Below are 19,033 nucleotides of genomic sequence, written 5' to 3' on the forward strand. Positions count from 1 at the left end.
GTCGGATTCCATTGGTCGACATTTTACTATAATATATAGCTATGAAATTAATATTAAAGGTTAGAATAAAATAGAATGTTTTGAGGTAATGTTTTTTATATACTTATAAGTATTGTAAAAAAGAAATAGCTTTGAAAGTTTAAAATAATATTGTTATAAATATATTATTTGTTATAATAATCCCTCTCTTAAAAAAGCATGTTATTAACGCTGTTGCCTCTTTTTCGTGATGTCGATTTTTTTCTCACTGTGCTTATTTTATGAGTAATTGTTGCAGAGATAGCATTTTGATAGTTTGTACAGCTTGACAATTTAATATATTATAATCCCATGTGGAAAGTCTACGTGGAGTCTGACAGACCCCAAGTGGAAAGACTTACTTGTGGTCTGCCAGGTCCCAAGCGCAAAACTTGTATTGCTTTTACCAGTTTATAATAAATAATTTTATTACGTATACATTAAAAACTATAAAACAGTATATGTATATTAAACGTATAAATTAGAAACTAAAAATATGAATATATTATTATTATTTTATATCACTATAAATTTAAAATATCTATGTCTATTATAAAGTATAAAACGATATATCACATATTAATGTATTTGCATATAATATATAAGAAAATAAAATGTGATATATGACAAATGGAGCGTGCGTAGTGCGTGCTTGTAATATTCTAGTAATATATAATAAACATGTGTATGTACAATATGATGCGGGTAGAATCGTTTTTATATTAAATAAAAATATATATTATCGGCTTTTATCTTAAATATATTCTCGGAAAATTAACTTACCGTTGCGGTGACTAAATGTTTATACACAATCTGTTCGTCTGACAATGTAACATTATAATTAATAGCGAAAGAAAATACGCCTACGATTAATAACGAGAAGAGAACATAAAGAGACACAATCGACATACTTTCGAAAATTTTACTGTATGATTATACAGAGCGTTAACTTTTTAGAATAATCTCTTCCTGGCAGAAAGAAAATCTACTAACATTTTTCTGTTCCGATGAAAAATGATCGGATGTCAGAAGTGTTTTACGATCATGCTTTTTTTTTTTTTAGCATAATAGATCGACTGTATTCAGATAAGCGCGCGCGTGTGTACGTGACACATTTTAATTTTTATAGCACGGTTTTTTATACTTTCGTCCATTTGGGTAAAAAGATAACGTAACACTCTAAATTGTGTGACAAGCTATGATTACAAAAGAATATAATGTCGGAAGAAATATATCTGCAGTAACATCTAACATTCTTCTTCGACGTATACGACGTGATACGATAAATGAATACGTCGGTGTAATAAGCGGGTTAACCATTGACAATAGACTGTAACATGATGGAACAGATGGAAAGGTATTTCACTTCCCTCGTTCTGCACTGTTTTGTTCTCTCATTCATTACACAATAATATAATTTGCACATTTCTCTTTCTATGAATTATTCAGCTTTATTTTCTACGTATGTGTGTATTATTTATTTCATATATATCTAAAAAAGAACTATATGCGTTTTGTAATAATATGTTGTTTCCGCGATATTATCAGAGATAATAAAAATATTTTTATTCAGTTTTATTGACGCTATTAAGTATTTTTTTTATTTTTATAAATAATAATAATTTTGAAAGATATATATACATATATATATATATATATATATATTTATTATTATATTTATATATATATATTATAAATAAATATTTCCAACATATTTTCACATGATAATTACTTCTCCTTTATTGTACTAATGTAGTTGTTCCATTATTTTCACAGTAATTGCGTGATAGTGTGATGACAAATGCGATTTGCGCATATCGTACTTTCGCCTTTTTCATCTGCTTCTGATAAAAGAAGATAATATAGCATGTCATTTCAATAGGAATATAATTACATAGATCGGAATGTTACGCTTCCTAAATTACGGACACGCGGAAGCGAGATAATATCTTGCCGGAATAAATTATAACATCGTGCAATATATATATATATATATATATATATATATATAACTCTGTGTTATAAACACGAAGAAGCGTTATTATGGTGTAAATTATAATATTTAAAATCGAAAAATATTTTTTTATCAGCGGAAACTTTCGCGTCAGGCAGAAACGCCGATTTACAAACATTTGTATCAGGTAAACGCCGTCTAGCTTTTTTTACCATATATACATTTTGTAAAAAAATATTTTATTGCGTTACAAATGATCATAAATGAATTAAACTAAGAGAATTGAACTAATCGGCTTGATCAGTTTGCGAGTTGGTCAAAAAATTTGCGCAGGAATAGGAATCTCTGGACGTAATCAACGTATATATTGGGTGATTGCATAAGTTCGTGCCCGATTTAAATATAAACTTCAATAGATTATATTTTAGAGATAACACTTTTATTAATCAATTATATAGTCTCCATTCTTTTCTACAATGGTTTTCCAACCATCTATAAGCTTGTCGATTCCATTTTTGAAGAAAGAACTTGGTTTTTCTTGAAAAAAGTTTGTAAGGTGGTTTTCGACAGCTTCCTCGGAATTGAGATTCTTGCTATTTAAACTATTCTGCAAAGACCCGAACAGATAAAAATCTGAAGGCGCAATATCTGGAGAATACGGCGGGTGCTGCAGAATTTCCCATTGCGACTCCTGCAGTTTTCCTGCAGCTTATTCCTTTCAGTCAGGAGATGCGGCACCCGCGTATCAAGTTTGGAAATGTATCCAAGCTTTTTTAAATGACGAAAAGCGGTTGAATTATCGATGTTCAGCCTCTCAGCAATATCCTCAGTTGTAATCCTTGGGTTTCTTTCCACTAAGGCATGCACAATGTCATCATCGATGCCAGAAGGCCGTCCAGAGCGGGAGAGTTGATCCTCCATGTTGAAATCACCATTTCGAAATCTGCCGAACCACTTTTTGACTGTTCGGAGAGCAGGAGCGCGGTCCAAATAAACGCTTTGAATATTTTTTTGTGCGATCCCAACACTCACGCCTTTCCGAAATTCATATAGCATTACATGCCGCAAATGCACCTTTTCGTTCTCCATTTTTAATGATTTCTCTTATGCACAAATGGACTTATCTGAACAATGTCTGACGCTAAGTTGACATAAGACAACATCATCTATTCGGTGTAAGCAACAATTATCACACGGAAACAATAGAACTCCGCCATGCAGTAACTTAATGCCATTTATGAAGTTCGGGCACGAACTTATGCAATCATCCAATATTATATCTCGGAGATGAGCCCATTGCGCAGTTTACGGAGAGAAGTTTATAACCGCAACGTATCACGCGGTACCATGCAATTTTAATTCGCAGATAAATGCGACCATTTAACGGGCGCTTAAATGAATTAATAATCGCGGAGGAGACCGTCACGGGTCGTGACAAATGCGAGATGAACGAAGATGATTGACTCGAGGTGGGAGAAGCGTCCCTCTCATTCTACAGATTCCGTATCATCCCGAAGAAAGACGTCTTGGAAGAGAGAGAGATCAGTTTCGTGCAACTAATCGTCGTGTACGCATCTAAATAGAGTCTGTTCCGCATTTTCTCGTGAAGGGAACCGGAAACCGATTTCAGGGGAAGTGCTCGTACAAGAAGAGCGAGGGACACGATGGGTCATCCATCGGAAATCGGACAGTGGACATCGTCCTTAATCCTACTACTCGTTGCGACTCGCGCGTCTTCGACGAGACAGCCGCATATCATTTTTATCCTGGCGGACGATTTGGCAAGTCTTTTGTCTTCTTCGAAGTTTGCGATAAATTCTGTTCGGTCGAAAAAGTTTGAAGAAAAAATTATCGAGTAAAAGCGTTAACAATAAGTAAAGATAAGACACGAACGCTTTGCGATAAGACAATTTTTGTTTAGTGCATTTTTCTTATGCGTTGCTAATTTTACAATAGAGATAAAAAATAATAGCCCAGATAAAGGCGGAAGAAAAAAATCTGGTAAAAACACATTCGACATTAATAAAGTCAAATAATCAAGTGTGTATTTATTTAATTGTATAGCATGATAGTTTATATTAAACGGATGAAATATTTTATTCTGCAATATTTTGTAAACTTCTTAATATCATAAAAACACGTCAAGATGAATTTTTTTATATACAAGATCACCAGATACACATTTATCTGTATTTCGTAGATATAAAGCGCTCTTCGAATCTTTATCAATCTCAATCAATTTATGCATCAAAATTATAAATTATAAAAAACTAACACCTTAGTTATCATAAATTTATCACGTTAGAAAAGATAAGATATAAGCGGAGAATGTTAAGGGTGAAACGTTAAATCAAAATTGAAAAGAATTGTTTTAACATTCTGTCAAAAGAATGAGAGAGGGAGAGAGAGGGGGGGGGGGGAGGAGGGGAAGATAGAAAAAAAAGATTGCATTTAGATTTATTCTTATTCTTATTAGGGATGGAATGATGTCGGCTTTCATGGTTCCGGTCAAATTCCAACGCCGAATATCGATGCTCTGGCATATTCCGGATTACTGCTCGATAGATATTATGTCACACCAATCTGCACACCGTCCAGAAGTGCTCTTATGACCGGCAAATATCCCATTCACACCGGAATGCAGCATGGCGTAAGTGCTGGCGCATCTTACTTTATTAAGTGTTCTTTTTTGCGAGAATGTAATAAAAGACGAAGAAAAACGTGGACGAATGTCCTTGCTGCGCGAATAACAGGCATTTCTGAAATAAAATTATTTTACGAGTTCAATTGTTTAAAGAATTTGTCTTTCCTTTAAATATTATTTATCAAAATTGTCACAATTGACTGATTTATTTAGCTTCTTCGAGCTGCTCTTACACCTGTCAATGAATAAATGCAATTCAGAGCTATCTTATGCTCCCTTGCACTTCTGCCGCGTTGACCTGGATAGTTCAATTGGAAATTATCCTATATCTAATGATACAGAGAAAGAGAGAGGGACATTGGGTTAATTTATTCGCATACACTATGTATGCGTAAACGTATACAAAGCAAACAAAAGATCGCAAGAATGATGGCGAAAAATTTTAACGTATCTGTTCTACTATTACATAAATAATAGCGTTAAATGAATAATGTTTTTTTTTTTCGTAATTTTTTTACTCGTACTAAGATATGTCAGGCATATTCTTTTTAAAACAGTTTAAAAATTTTGTAAAGTTTTAAAAAGATTAAATAGTTTTATAGCAGCAATTTAATTAATAAAATAGTAATAAAGTGCTAATTTTTCGAAAAATAGTATATCTCTTAACTAAGAGCCAACGACATTCGGATTTCATGAATAATTTAGGTTCTTAAAGGCGCGGAGCCTAGGGGATTGCCACTTCACGAGAAGATTCTGCCGGAATATTTGCGAGAGCTCGGCTACAGCACACATATTGTCGGCAAATGGCATTTAGGATTTTACAAAAAGGAGTACACTCCGACTTACAGAGGATTCGACACTCACACCGGATATTGGACAGGCCATCACGATTATTACGATCATACAGCTGTTGAAAATGTGAGCGAGCATACAAACAGATATAATTTAATTCAATGCGATAAAGATGACATAAAATTAACGTTAAGATGATTCAATAATTTTGACGTTTTGACGAAAAATATTAAATGAATTAAATATAAAAGAATATAGAAAAAATGTGAAAATATTAACCTTTTTAAATTTGAAAGAAATAAAATTGTTTAAATTTTAAACATTTGAATTAATCAATATCTTATTCGGCAATTAATTTTTTTTTTTTTTTTTTTTTTTCACCAAAATGTTATATTATATTAAAAGCGTTATACAAAAAATTCTTTTATAACTGCTACATGAATGAAAAATTGCGTTATATTTGTTATAGACAATGAAAATATGATCTGAAAATTTTGTGCAGCCTTATTGGGGTTTGGACATGAGGCGGGATATGGAACCGGCATGGGATCTTCACGGTGAATATTCCACGGATATTTTTACGAAGGAAGCAGTGAAACTGATTGACAATCACAATTCTAGCCGGCCGATGTTCTTGTATCTTGCTCACGCGGCCGTGCATTCCGGAAACCCGTATAATCCGCTTCCTGCGCCGGACGAAGAAGTCGCTAAGTTAAAAAATATCTTCGATTATAATCGGAGACGTTTCGCAGGTAAAATTTGACAAGTGTGTGTGTGTGAAAGGTTAAACAAAATTCAAATTAGAACATATAATTATTAATGACTGAATTGAGAGAATTAATTGAGATATCGATTCTTAAGAAATAACTCGAAAAATTACAAATTATTAATGAAAAGTCGATCTAATAGCTTTGAAATTATAGCTATGCTGAGTAAACTGGACCAATCGGTAGGCCAAGTGGTTGAGGCTCTACATAAAAACGGCATGTTACAAGATAGCGTGATCGTTTTTTCGTCGGACAACGGTGGGCCTGCCGCTGGATTTAATTTAAACGCAGCATCCAATTGGCCGCTGAGAGGCGTCAAAAATACTCTTTGGGAAGGTAATCTTATTCGAGTACGATACTATTATGTGTAACTATATGTCAGATAATAATAATAACAAATTTTTTAACGCGAGTAAAATTTCTCGATTAAAGAAAGTATTTATTGGCTTATGTTAGTGAAAAAAATATCTTTGCTATTTCAACAAATTACGATTGCTACAAAAATGTTCTTAATTAGATCCTATTTATTATGAACTATTAAGAACTATTTACAAAATTCAAAAATTATAATATAAAGACATCTTGTTTTATATAACATCTTACTTTTTGGCAAATTAGCACTTTACTAGCTTATTAATTAAACCAGAATATTATGGGAGAAGGGACATAACCGAAAAAAAGTTTACTCAAATTTTTAATGCAACATTTATAAATAAATAAGTTTTTTTTTGTAACTTACGAATCAAATTAGGTGGCGTTAGGGGTACAGGATTAATATGGTCACCCAGATTAGTGCGCTCCGGCCGAGTGAGCAGACAGATGATCCATATTACTGATTGGCTGCCGACGCTTATAACAGCTGCTGGTGGCAATGCATTGAATTTAACTTCGATCGACGGTATGAATTTGTGGAATGCGCTTAGCGAGGATACCGAGTCGCCGCGAGCAAATATTCTTCACAACATCGACGATATTTATGGTGTGTCTGCTATTACGATCGGTGATTGGAAACTCATTCAGGGTAAGTGGATATCAAGTAATATAAAGAATTCTATATTTTTAATTTTAAAATATATACCATGAAAAAACATTTTTTTAAATAATTATTTTTCTTCTCTCTTAAATTTATTTTAGAATGTAATAAATACCGTCAATTCGATTCAGTTTGATTTCTCATAGGATCCACTTATAAGGGAGCATGGGATGGATGGTACGGCCCATCCGGTAGGGAATGGATTTACGATACGGATGGTGTGATCGGTAGCACGGCGGGACGCGCTGTCACCAGTGTGGGGTTGAGTGTTACCACGGAAATTGTCTGGTTCTTGCGCGAAAACGCGATGATTAAGTGCCCGCCAAAAAATGACAGTCTACCGATCTGCAAACCGTTAGAAGAGCCGTGTCTCTTCAACGTTTACCAGGATCCTTGCGAGGATAATAATCTTGTCCGACAGTGAGTGAAATATTACTTCGTTAAAATTCTATGTTAATTCTAAAATTTTATTCTATTTTAATCCACAAAAATATGCTCGCCTCTAATTACAATACATCTTGTTTTGCCTGTCGTCAAAGATTCCCCACGATCGTCAGAAAGCTACAGGAAGAGCTGAAGAAGATCAATAACACCGCGATTTTACCTGGAAATCTTCCATGGGATAGTAAAGCCGATCCGAATCTGTGGGATCATACTTGGAATAATTTCGGAGATTATATTAATAACGTTATGATAAGCGCTCCAGCTTGATTGATTATAGTAATGATAAATTAATTTTATGTTTTTTCCCCGCTAAGTGATGAATAATATAATCCTCACAAGGATTATATATATATATATATATATATATATATATATATATACTTGAAAATATTGCCTACGTTATAGTTTAGATCTTTCTTTATTCAAGAAATATTATTATGTTACAAAGAAATCTAAATATAAAATTATAAAGATATAATCTTTTTTTACCTTTTATATACATCAATAATAAAGAAATGTATATCTTAGATTATAGTCTCAGATTATAGAATAACTCCTTAATATTAAATTAGAAGTGTTATTTTATTTATAACAATTGCATGAATTTTTAATTTTATGTTATTGCTCAATTTTTTAATGTTATTTTATATGATTCTGACGCATTTAGCAAAAATATTCATATATGACTTTATAGACGAATAAATTAAAGTATAAAATGTCTCATGTAAGAAGATTTATCTACTATTATTGCTCGTTATTTAAGTCACCATTGAATAATTATAATACTTTAAAATAAAATAGATTTTAATTCCTCTGGATTATCGTTTTTGCATCATTTCCTGATATCGATGTACGGTACTTAATCCATAATCTTGGCGCACCTAAAATGCCAAAGTTTAAATGTATGTTATTTTAATATCAATTAAAAAATTATTTACATATTTTTATAAATTTTTCAATAACGAATATCTTATTCCTTACAATATATGATATAGATCATTACTATTCAAGGAAAAGATAAAATAAAGAGAGAAATAGAAAAGGAAATCGGATTTCGATTCTCCACTTCAAATTTCACGTTTCTTGTTTACCTGCAAAGAGAAGGGACCCATTCGAGTCCACTCGAGCAGATTTCTTCTTTGTTGCAGATGCATTTGCACAAGTTTTCGTTCCAAACCATTTGGCGCTCTTCGTTGCACTTCCTTCCGTTCTTACATTCGCACGCGCAATTATTCTCAGAATATACTTGGTGAGCGTTGCAATGACTCGGCTTTACGCTGCATTGACATCTGAAATATATTACATTTCTTAACAACGGGCGTGCAAAAAGTGCTATATTAATTCTCGTAACGCGATTCGCGTTTTACGACGATCTTCTCTGTTCAAAGGCGCCTCTGTTTCTTTAGCCTCTTTGGCCGGAATTTATTACAGAATAAAATGGTCGGATAGTTATGGTCGGAATTATACAAAATGTTTGTCGCATTCGAGCAAAGAAAATATAAGCGACATAAAAGGCGAACTCACTTGCACTTGGCGTGCTCCTCGACTAATACGCGATAACATTCGCTCGAGTTATAGCCGTCCATTCTTACGACGATCCTTTTGACATCTGTTTGAACCGGCATACATAATTTATTGTGGGGACAAAACCCGCTGCATCTTTTTACGGCAGCGTAATTTGGATAGAAGGTGTAGCCTGGTTGTGATATTAATTTCACCAAGATACGTCTCGGTATACATGTCACTTCTTTCATCTGGTAATTCAGTTGCACGCGTCTTCCTGCGCATCCTATTAACAAATTTTTGCAGGATTTGTTCCTAAATTAAACTATTAATCAGTTGAGAAATAATTGTAAGTAAAGTCGCTCTCTTATCTGTTTAATAAACTTTTAAAATATATATTGGGTTATATCGAAATAAACAGGAGGTCGATGATTATCAATACGCTAATGATATTGATAATAGTTTCACTAATAACGAATAAATTCCGTGTATTGACTTTTTCTTTTAATAACTATTCCTTTTTTCATGCCGAATAGCAATAAAAAAATTCTTTTTCCTGTATTAGTTGCCGATGTACAGAGAAATATTATTTGTTTTAAACAGAATTGTTTTAAACAGAATCAGCGACGAAATATTATATGTGAAAGTATACGCGTCTCTAACGCGAAGTATTTAGGCTCGATTGCACCAATGTTATTTTGGTTTTAAGCGAAACCTAAAATTTTTGGCTTTTAGTAATAATTAATGATTAAATTATAGCCTAAAGCCAAAAGTCAAATAACATCGGTTATTGCCGCAAAAAGCAAAAGTTTTAAGTCTTGCTTAAGATCTAAATAACATTGGTGCAAGCGAGCTTTAAAGAAATAAAATCAATCGATAAGAAAGTGATGAACGATGCTATTTATAATAGAAAAAATAAATAGAATTTATTTCGTTATCGGATTATCCGAGTAAATAGCATATCTATTTTTATGTAAAAAAATAATCTGCGTAAGTCAAGCAGGGAAGACTCTCCACATCGGATTTCATGCAGATGCAATATTGATCGTATAAATTACGCAACATATATGTGTGTATGTCTTGTACTCACACTACTTTAGCATTTAAAGTTCAATTTTTTTTTCGAGAGAGAATGCAACGAATGAAAAATAACGTTGATAAAAACAGATGTACGTGAGAAAGTTGTATAAAAATAAATTTTAGTTTATTTATCTGTGAAAGAAGCTCCCGATTAATACCTATCATTTCTCCCTCGTGAGCGCGTAGATCATCATTTTTATACCACATAGCCTCGGTGATGTGAATCCAAGTGATTGTTAAAGCACAAATTATCATGAGAGATTTCATGATTTACTTTTTATACACGGAGCACGATAAATCAGAATCGCTCGTCACTGACGCGACGCGTCGTTAGATATAATATGAGTGTATGAACCTTTTTCCTCCTTTACTTATAGCGGCCGGAGAATGTGCGGTTTTTAACTTGTCCGCAAAATGTTCAACCAAGACGAGGAAGGAAATCGCTGTACGAAATATTGCGAATATTTCGCGTCACGATTATATTTCGCGAACAAGATAATAGTTGAATTGTTACTTATATACAGTGACGAAACGCGTCTAGTAAGTTTAAAATCCACGTTCGAATTAATCAATTTTGATCATCAACCTTGATCCTCAAAGATTGCAAAGAAGGAAGTGTAAAATTTCACTTTTTATATCTGAAAAAAAAAAAAAAAAAACCCGTGGCTCGATTTTACTTTTCTTTTTATATCGACATAAAAGATCATGGAAACATACGTGGTGTGATCTTTGCATAATTTTGTGTAAATAATATATTTCTCATTTATTATTTAAACTATACATCGTATATTATTCCTTGGGCCACGATCTTACGACGACATACGTACAAAGTAAAAAAAGGAAAGTATTGAAATTAGATGGAAAATATATATTATATTGTTGGCTAGAAGGTTAAAATAGGTCCTTCCCGGTGATCCAAAATATCTGCAATAGAAATTATCGCAATTGAATCGGACAGCTCGAGTATCGTGATATATTCGCATATACAATATTAGGAGTATCTCCGAAAATTTAACGGCCAAATCGTGCTAATTTTATAATAAATATTTATATAAGTGAAAATACTCTGAAAAAATATATTATACATATATTGACACAATTTTGCCGATAAATTTTCCGACATTCTAAATGTGAAATAGCAAAGATGTGCTAGTTATAATTTGTTTTTACCTTTGGCTATGCTCCACCATGGTAATGTAATGTATGTCAAAAAAGCATTCAGAGGTACGGACTGCGCTCTTTTCGTCTCTTTCCAGAAATGAAAGGTTTGGGTAAACCCTCGCATCGTCCAGAGCGGATTATACGCCCCGTCATCCAACTCTGAAAGAAAAAGAGTATTATTAATCACTATACCATATCGAACGCTACATTTTTGATATCCTGTAATGATCGTTCAATTGACAGGAAATCGTTTGCACGGGATGGACATTCAATCGAGCGATGAAACACAGAGTAAGATACAAGCATAAGGTGGTACCCTAATGTCACATTTTCATGAAGATGTTACGAGCCATAGTGGAATGAATGAACAAATTCAAATGCGGTATGATACGTGTGTATGTGTGTGTGTGTGTGTGTGTGTTTGTGTATAAAGATGCGTGTGCAAACAATGACAAGTACAAGGAAATCTTTTAATTTTCGCTTTTATACTTCAAAGAATAATGATTATAAAAACTTCATTCACGCAAAGTATCGCATTATGCAAGTTACACATAGAAATAGATTCGTAGATATGCCGAGAGTACAAGAAAAAATCCATCTACATAGTTGTTTTATATTTACTTTACAAGAAGAATCAGTAATGTGTTTAACGTATTCCATGAAATTCTCTCGTTGTATTATTAAAAGATAGAATTGACACAACATGTGTTCATATAAAGCGAACTAGATTAATTATCTACCTACATTCGATGACTATGCTTATTAACGGTGGTGAAATATCCGTGATCGAGAATCGAATTACGAACAATTGACCGAAAGTTACTTTCTCTAAACAAGTATCTCCGGTCGTTATCATTTCTCTTCGAAAAACCACCACCACTATCACTCTCCATCGCACCCTCATGCGCAACTCACAGCCATTGTCATTTCACCATCCCATAAACACAGTCATTAATCGCAGTCATGCTTTGGACACGTTTACACAAATAACGGATTAATATAATGAAGATGATAATCTTTGGATTGCTTTTATCGGGAACGGAGAACAGAGGATTATTATTTTTTTTTTGTTTTTAGAAAGGGGTTAAGGGGTAGGAGATAGGAAGGAATTTACCCTGTGAGCCGGGGCGGCGCGGGAGCTCGCACCAGTAGTAGATCGCGGTGCCGTCGGGTGTGACGCGATGCGGTGGCAGGGGGTTACCCGCGAAGCTGCCCGAGAGCGCCCTTCGACGTCGTCTTCGGGGTAGGGTGGCGCTCTGCCGGCGCGCGGACGCGACGTCGTTGTTGGCGCGCGTCGCGTCCTGGTGGTGATGGGCGTTTGCGTTCTTGTCCTTGATCTCGTCGTTCTTGTTCCTGTTGTTCTGCCCGTTGGCGTAGTCCTCGTGATCGGAACCGGCGCTTCGCAGACGACGACGTCCGTCGATTCGTCTCACCCGCAGAAGCTCGTCGTCGCTCAGCCGCCGATGCTCCTCGTCGTCGTTCTCGAGGCCGTTATGATGATCGAACAGGTGGCCGGCGCTGTACGGTCGTCGTTTCCGGTTATTGTCCTCCGTTCCCACATCGTAGCCCAGCGGCAGTTCCTCCTTGCCGTGGACCAATATCGCGCCCGAGTCTAGCTTCTGCCGGACGTTGTCGTCCGTCAGGCACCGGCCGGCCGGCACTAAGATCTCGCTGCCCACTTCTATGTGTTGGTGTTGGTGGTTTTGCTGATGATTGTTCTGCTGGTGATCGTGGTGGAAACCTGCCGCGAGAACCACGTCGTCATTTAGACGGCGATTGTACCCGTGTCGCCATCACAAACGATCGTGCTCCCTTCGTCTCTTTTCGCGCTTTTCTCCCTTGTGTATATTGTTTCGACTTTACTTGGCGTATTTGAAAATCGTATTAAGATAAGAAGCAGATATTTCAGCTCTATGTTCCGCGCCCCAAACACAAAAAAGAAATAAAATAAATATTTATAAAATATAAATTGAAATTTTCGTTTGATGTTTTTGGAATATTTTTCTCGAAGCTTATCTCAAGAAGACGGAGCGCAATGGCACGTCGAAAAGAAACTACAGATTTTCTACTAATCATACAAGAGAAGCGAGAGCATCGGTCAGAGCAGAGACAGGAGGGACCGATCGTTTTTAGCGCGAACGAGCACACTCACCGTGTGTCTCGCGATAGATCGCCTCCTTGCGTATCGGCGAATTCTCATTCCCGGATCGTTCCCGAGCGTTATGTTGTCGTTGCTTGTTGTGGACGGGATGTTGTTGTTGTTGTTGTTGTTGTTGTTGCCGGATCGGCGGCAGACGAGATGATCTTCGTCGACGAGGGGCGCAGGGACTCCTGCGATTTCCCGGTGAGTCCCGGCCGCCCCAGCTGCTATCCTGTACATCGGCTACAAAGGAAAGAGCCGGCATGGCACGTGTCAATTATTAGAGACAACAAGAAACTCTTTCGTTCGTTAGTTTTCTCTGTCATCTTTCTCACGCGATTTCGATCGATCAAACCGGATATTAGTGTGTGCTGGTAGTGGTGGTGGTGGTGGTAAGTAGTGATGGTTAGAGGTGTTGGTAAAGATAGAGAGAATCTGTTCTTTTCTCGGTGTATTTCTATTTCTCACGTCGTTCGGTTTGACATAACACCGTGCTATACTAATATTTTAAAAAATTGCACATTTCTCGAACGTCAACTAATCTAGGAAGACATTTAGAAAAATTCGTCGCCGTTCTAAGTAATCTAAGTATAAATTGATATTGTGTATATTCGAATAACAAAAAAAATCTCGTTATCATATGGCGCATTGAATCGTGCGCACACTTTAAACGAGAAAATAAAGAGAACGTGAATGTGGGACGTGAACTCTTTTTAACGTATGCATGCGTTCGTTTTTTTCTATCGCGCTAATGCAATTATGATTTACACCTTCGAAAAGTGATCAAATCGATCAGGCTCAAATCTATACAAAGTTGCCAGCATTAAGAAGAAAGATATTGTCGAGGGGCGTCTATATACGCCCGATAACATCAAGACAATTGTGCATCACACAGATACAATGCAGGCGCATGCACAGATCGAAAGTGAATACGAACGAAATACATTGAGAAGAGAGAGATGCTAAATCCCGCGTCCATATCCCGCTATATTATATTATATTATAGATACATGTTGTCTAAAATTTACAATCAATTCAATTAATAAAAAAAGACTCATATATCGTTCATGATTTAAAAAAATCTAAAATTGAACTGCTAAATGCGGGATATGAATGCCGCGGTCTAAGAGTGTAAAATTAAAAATCTAGTAAGTATAGCGGGGGAAGAGAAGATTTGTTTTCTGGATTTTGTGTACGTTGCGCATCGGATAATTACCGTCTCGAACGTCACCGGCTTCAATCTCGCTGAGACCGTTCGCCATGGAATCGAGACCCTCGTTCTCCGATCTCGCCTTCGTGGCCACTGTGTCCGGTTTCGTTCTCCAGCCGCCGCGCACAAAGTTGTTGAGATTCGCACTGGGATCGGAGAGTCTTCGTTGATGGCGATACATGAAGAGATCCTCGGCGTCGTCCCAGTCGGCGTCCCATAAATCAGTCGCGCAATAACCCGGTTCCGACGTCGGCGTCTCCGCGCCGGAACCTTTCGGTTTCGTAACAGCCATCTCCGCATGCCCCTTGCCTTAAGGGATCACGATATTTATACATAAATTAAAATGTATTTTATTATGTTTTCTATTACAATTTTCTATTATTACATTTACATGTCCATTCTCTTGTTATACTAATATAAAAATTCTATTTTCCACCTTTCGCGCTTACACTATGCTAAATAATAAAGATGCAAACACACCCTCGCACTGACACTTACGTTTATTTATTCGTATTGGTTTATTTATCTTTAGTTTCTAGATTTCTCTAATAAAAAAGATTTACCATATAAAAATTCCAATTATGAACAAAAAGAGAAGAAAAACAGGATAACGCGTAAGTCTCGAAAATAAAGAGAAACAATTAAGTAAAGTAATAAATAGTTAATGACTCGCAAGTTGAATAGATTATTTGAAAACAAAAGTTGATTATTTGTTGAAATAATATAAACGATAAAAGAATAATTTAAATTAAAAAAGAGTACACTGAAATTCTCGTACCTCGTGGTCCCTTCATTCGCACGAATTCTATTCTTTGCGAGGCCGCGCCGGAGAAGAGGCCGAATGTCATTCGCTGCGCCATTTTGGTACTCAGACTCGACTAAAAATAGAAACAACCATTATGTAAAATCCGATAACGCATTTGTGACATCGTCATAGGGTCATCAGCGACTCACCCTCGCGTCGTAAACTTTTTTTAAAGCGTCGTATCTGATGGAACCGAGAAAGATGACACCCTGGATGGCACCCTCTCGGTCGGAAGCGACTAGCTCCACGCATACCATCTCCCCATCTCTGACTAAAATATCACAGAAAACTTCGTCAAAATTGTCCACCATGAAGCATATGTGTGGATATGTCATCTCCTCCAGGTCGCCTTTGGCGTCCATACGACGTCGACTTGGACTGGCATATACTTTCTGAGAATGTCTTCGTAGTACCTGAAAAGAATCGCGTTACGTTAATACAGGATTCTAGTTGTCGGTTACGTAATATAAAAAATATATGAATAAGTAGTATAATAAATATATGAAATAAACATTTTGAAAAATGTAAAAGATATAAAATATACAATGGCATTATATTGTAATTCAAATTCTTGAAAAGTTGATTGAAAAGTTGAAGGAAAGTATAATCTATTTGAACTATTTTGTATATTTTTGCGGTCATCAATCGCCGATTCTCACTTGCAATTCCTTGGGGCTCGTTCTCGTGCAGATTGCCAAGGTGAGCGTGTAATCGAACTGATGTACGACGAGATTCAGGTACACGGTTTCTTCCCAATCGATATCGGGATCGCCGATTGGCAGTTTTTTGCTGTCTTTACGAAATACATCGACCTCAGTCTCGAACTTGGGCAGATACCTCGACGAAGTCTTTACATGTTTTTTTCGAACAAAGAAAAGCAAATCGTCGCCGTCGATAGCGTGCTCCGCTTGAAACAGGAAGTGCCGGACGAACAGATCCGTCCAGTAAGTTGTGCCTTGTAATACGACAAATCCGGAATCTGGTAAAAACGAAAAAAATTTGCATATCTAGAGACGCGGATTAAATGTCAAAACTTGCCATACGAGACGCGGTTAATTTTTCAACAACGCCGACTAATATCAAATTCACCCTCAATCGATTCGACGTTACGTGCGAAAGGGTGAATCGAAAAGAGGGAGACACAATATAATGAGGCGGGAAATATCAAGTAATCGATACTTATATGATGGCGGTTACTTATATGACAGAGAAGAGGCCTTACTAAGATATATTATTAATAGCATCTTTCTAATATTTTCTTAAAACTTTAATATTCAAATAAATGTTTATATATAAAAATTGTCAATTAATTTTTTGACAAATAATAATTAAGTATACGTGTGTTTAAATCGCGCGATGACTTCATTTACTTATACAAATACGCTCCAAGATTTAAAAGAATTATAAATGAAATTATAATATAATAACGTAGTATATAATGTTTGATAATTAATGAAAATAAATAATGAGTGCACACTGCACAAAAATATATTAAATAGGAAAATAATGCAAAACACAAAACGACAAAGAGAGTAAATAAAGATTTATTAACGTGTTATTATTTATTATATTTATATAACAAAATAAAAATAAACAAATCACATTGTTCTTGATATGCGTGATATTTTATAATTATAAATTTCATTATAATACATATATATTGCAAATATTTCTCCTAATAAAATATTTAATTAAAATAATTATTATTATCTATCAATAATGAGAACAAGCGAACTGACTGATTGGCAGTTTCGTTATTGAAGCATTCAGAGAACTGGAGAATCGAAATTGTATAACGTTGAATTCTCGATATTAGAAAAGTTTTTTTCCATTTGCCGTATATTGTTGAAAGCGGATATTACATCTCTTCATATCCATTGTAAGATGAATTTTGAAGGCCAAGGATATTTATATAAATGATCGTGATACAACATTTAAAACTATATTTGAATCCATATTCCTGTATCCGCAAAACTGTTAAGATTTATAAAAGCTAATTGTATAAATAAAATATTGTAGTAACAAAACAGAAATGGTATTAAAAATTTTTTTTTACATACCAAAAATTCTCATAAAATCTTATAAAATATGAGATTACAGAAAAAAAAAAAAGGAAAACCGAAATAATTCAATTTCCTCAAAACACATTCTCCAAATTCAAGCAAGATGGTCCTATTTTTCGGCGGTCAGTTAACTCCATCGAAAGCAAAACATCTACATAAAATTCGTTCCTTCGGAGCACACATTCTCATCCCTATTTCAACGACGCGTGCACACACATATACTATTCACCCCCTAAATGAGACGAACAATGCCGGCCGCACCGCTTCGGTCGCATACAAACCATCCTTGAGCATCTGCCTAAGCTCCTTTGTTCTCTGGAAATTGATCTCCTCGAGTAGCTGCTCCAGCATCGTCGGGGCCCTCGTTAGGCCCGCCGACGACGAGCTGCTTGCGAGGCTTGCCATGGCTAAACTACGTGGCCTCGTCTAAGCCTTCCTTCCTGGACCGTCCCGTTTCTCTCGCGATTTGACAGCCGTCTGTGCCGTCTTCCACTTGCGTCGCTGTCTTTAACGGAGCGTCCTTGGCCCCGTCAAACCAGGAGCGGCGTACGCGACGAGCGGCCAATGGTGCCTTTGGAGGGACCGATGCGCGTTTGGAGAACCGCTCCGATGACGCGGCTACGAGATGACGGACAGACGGCGGCCGATGACGAGGAAATTTCACGTCGACTTTTCCATTTTACCAAGTCGAAAGTCACAAGGATCGGAGAAAATTGCAACAATGTGACGCTTCACAGGCGAGCAAGTTGTTGACAAGCCAACGAGGAGAGAAACGTCAAATCGGAGTTCCACGCGCGGCGCGGCTCGGCCGCGACTGACCGTGCTTGCCGAGTGCGTTTGTCGATAATGTAACGCATGCGTGTCTCTCGTCTTGTTTGTGTCATCGTTGTCAAGGCGCGATATTCGAATGACACCCGTTATAGGAGCTTGGCGACAATGTTGGCTAGCAAAAAGCGCCCGATAATGCGACTAGTGTCGCGTGATAAATAAATATAATTTCTTTTTGCAAATATACTTCTTGTCTCGTTTTATTTATCTTTTATTGATATAAGTTCTCCCCAACACGATCGTATTTATGTTTGCCAAGAGTTTGCGTAGAGTAAAATAGGCGAATAAAGATAAAGAGAGTAAAATAAAGACCGACCAATGTAGGAGAAGAATTGCTTTGAGAAAAGTTGAAGTTTCTCCTTGATACCGACGATTACTAAATCTGATAAAAAAGTAAAATAAAAAAAAAACCCGTAGAAAGACGGGAGAGAATTAAATTTTATATGATTTGTATTATATAAAGATTGCGTGTTTTCAAACGTGCTATATGAATGTTTATCGTGAACGTTTTCGCGTTATCTCGAAAGCGTTGTAGCCTGAAACGATACCGAGTGACCTAAAATTGACCCCGTGACTCTCGATAAAACCTCC

General features: G+C 36.0%; 3 protein-coding genes across 5 annotated transcripts; 1 reads left to right on the forward strand and 2 right to left on the reverse strand.

Moving 5' to 3' along the window:
* Window positions 1-3,469: 3,469 nt before the first annotated feature.
* On the forward strand, window positions 3,470-8,011 carry LOC138932527 (arylsulfatase B). Its single transcript, XM_070294440.1, has 8 exons — window positions 3,470-3,753; window positions 4,449-4,622; window positions 5,322-5,534; window positions 5,911-6,160; window positions 6,332-6,511; window positions 6,927-7,196; window positions 7,355-7,628; window positions 7,748-8,011. Exons 1-8 carry the CDS (start codon window positions 3,637-3,639, stop codon window positions 7,917-7,919), a joined length of 1,650 nt encoding a protein of 549 aa, XP_070150541.1. The 5' UTR covers window positions 3,470-3,636; the 3' UTR covers window positions 7,920-8,011.
* A 244-nt stretch (window positions 8,012-8,255) lies between these two features.
* LOC138932528 (balbiani ring protein 3-like) lies at window positions 8,256-10,764 on the reverse strand. Its single transcript, XM_070294441.1, has 4 exons — window positions 10,394-10,764; window positions 9,177-9,441; window positions 8,744-8,941; window positions 8,256-8,533 (listed from the first exon to the last, which is right to left on the reverse strand). The coding sequence occupies exons 1-4, from the start codon at window positions 10,500-10,502 to the stop codon at window positions 8,512-8,514; spliced, it is 594 nt and encodes a 197-aa protein (XP_070150542.1). The 5' UTR covers window positions 10,503-10,764; the 3' UTR covers window positions 8,256-8,511.
* A 209-nt stretch (window positions 10,765-10,973) lies between these two features.
* LOC138932430 (uncharacterized protein KIAA0930 homolog) lies at window positions 10,974-18,416 on the reverse strand. Of its 3 annotated transcripts, none has more exons than XM_070294286.1 (9): window positions 17,896-18,416; window positions 16,211-16,530; window positions 15,701-15,964; window positions 15,525-15,624; window positions 14,753-15,055; window positions 13,549-13,779; window positions 12,511-13,137; window positions 11,406-11,555; window positions 10,974-11,159 (listed from the first exon to the last, which is right to left on the reverse strand). In XM_070294286.1, exons 1-9 carry the CDS (start codon window positions 18,017-18,019, stop codon window positions 11,119-11,121), a joined length of 2,160 nt encoding a protein of 719 aa, XP_070150387.1. In that variant the 5' UTR covers window positions 18,020-18,416; the 3' UTR covers window positions 10,974-11,118. The 3 variants fall into 3 exon arrangements, with proteins under 3 accessions (XP_070150387.1, XP_070150388.1, XP_070150389.1); XM_070294287.1 differs by having other exon boundaries at window positions 17,844-17,985; XM_070294288.1 differs by lacking the exons at window positions 12,511-13,137; window positions 13,549-13,779 and having other exon boundaries at window positions 10,977-11,159.
* Between the last annotated feature and the right edge of the window lie 617 nt (window positions 18,417-19,033).

Source organism: Polyergus mexicanus, unplaced genomic scaffold (genome assembly GCF_030449975.1).
Source record: "Polyergus mexicanus isolate NDT 795.1 unplaced genomic scaffold, iyPolMexi1.0 SCAF_4, whole genome shotgun sequence".
Lineage (NCBI taxonomy): Eukaryota > Metazoa > Arthropoda > Insecta > Hymenoptera > Formicidae > Polyergus > Polyergus mexicanus.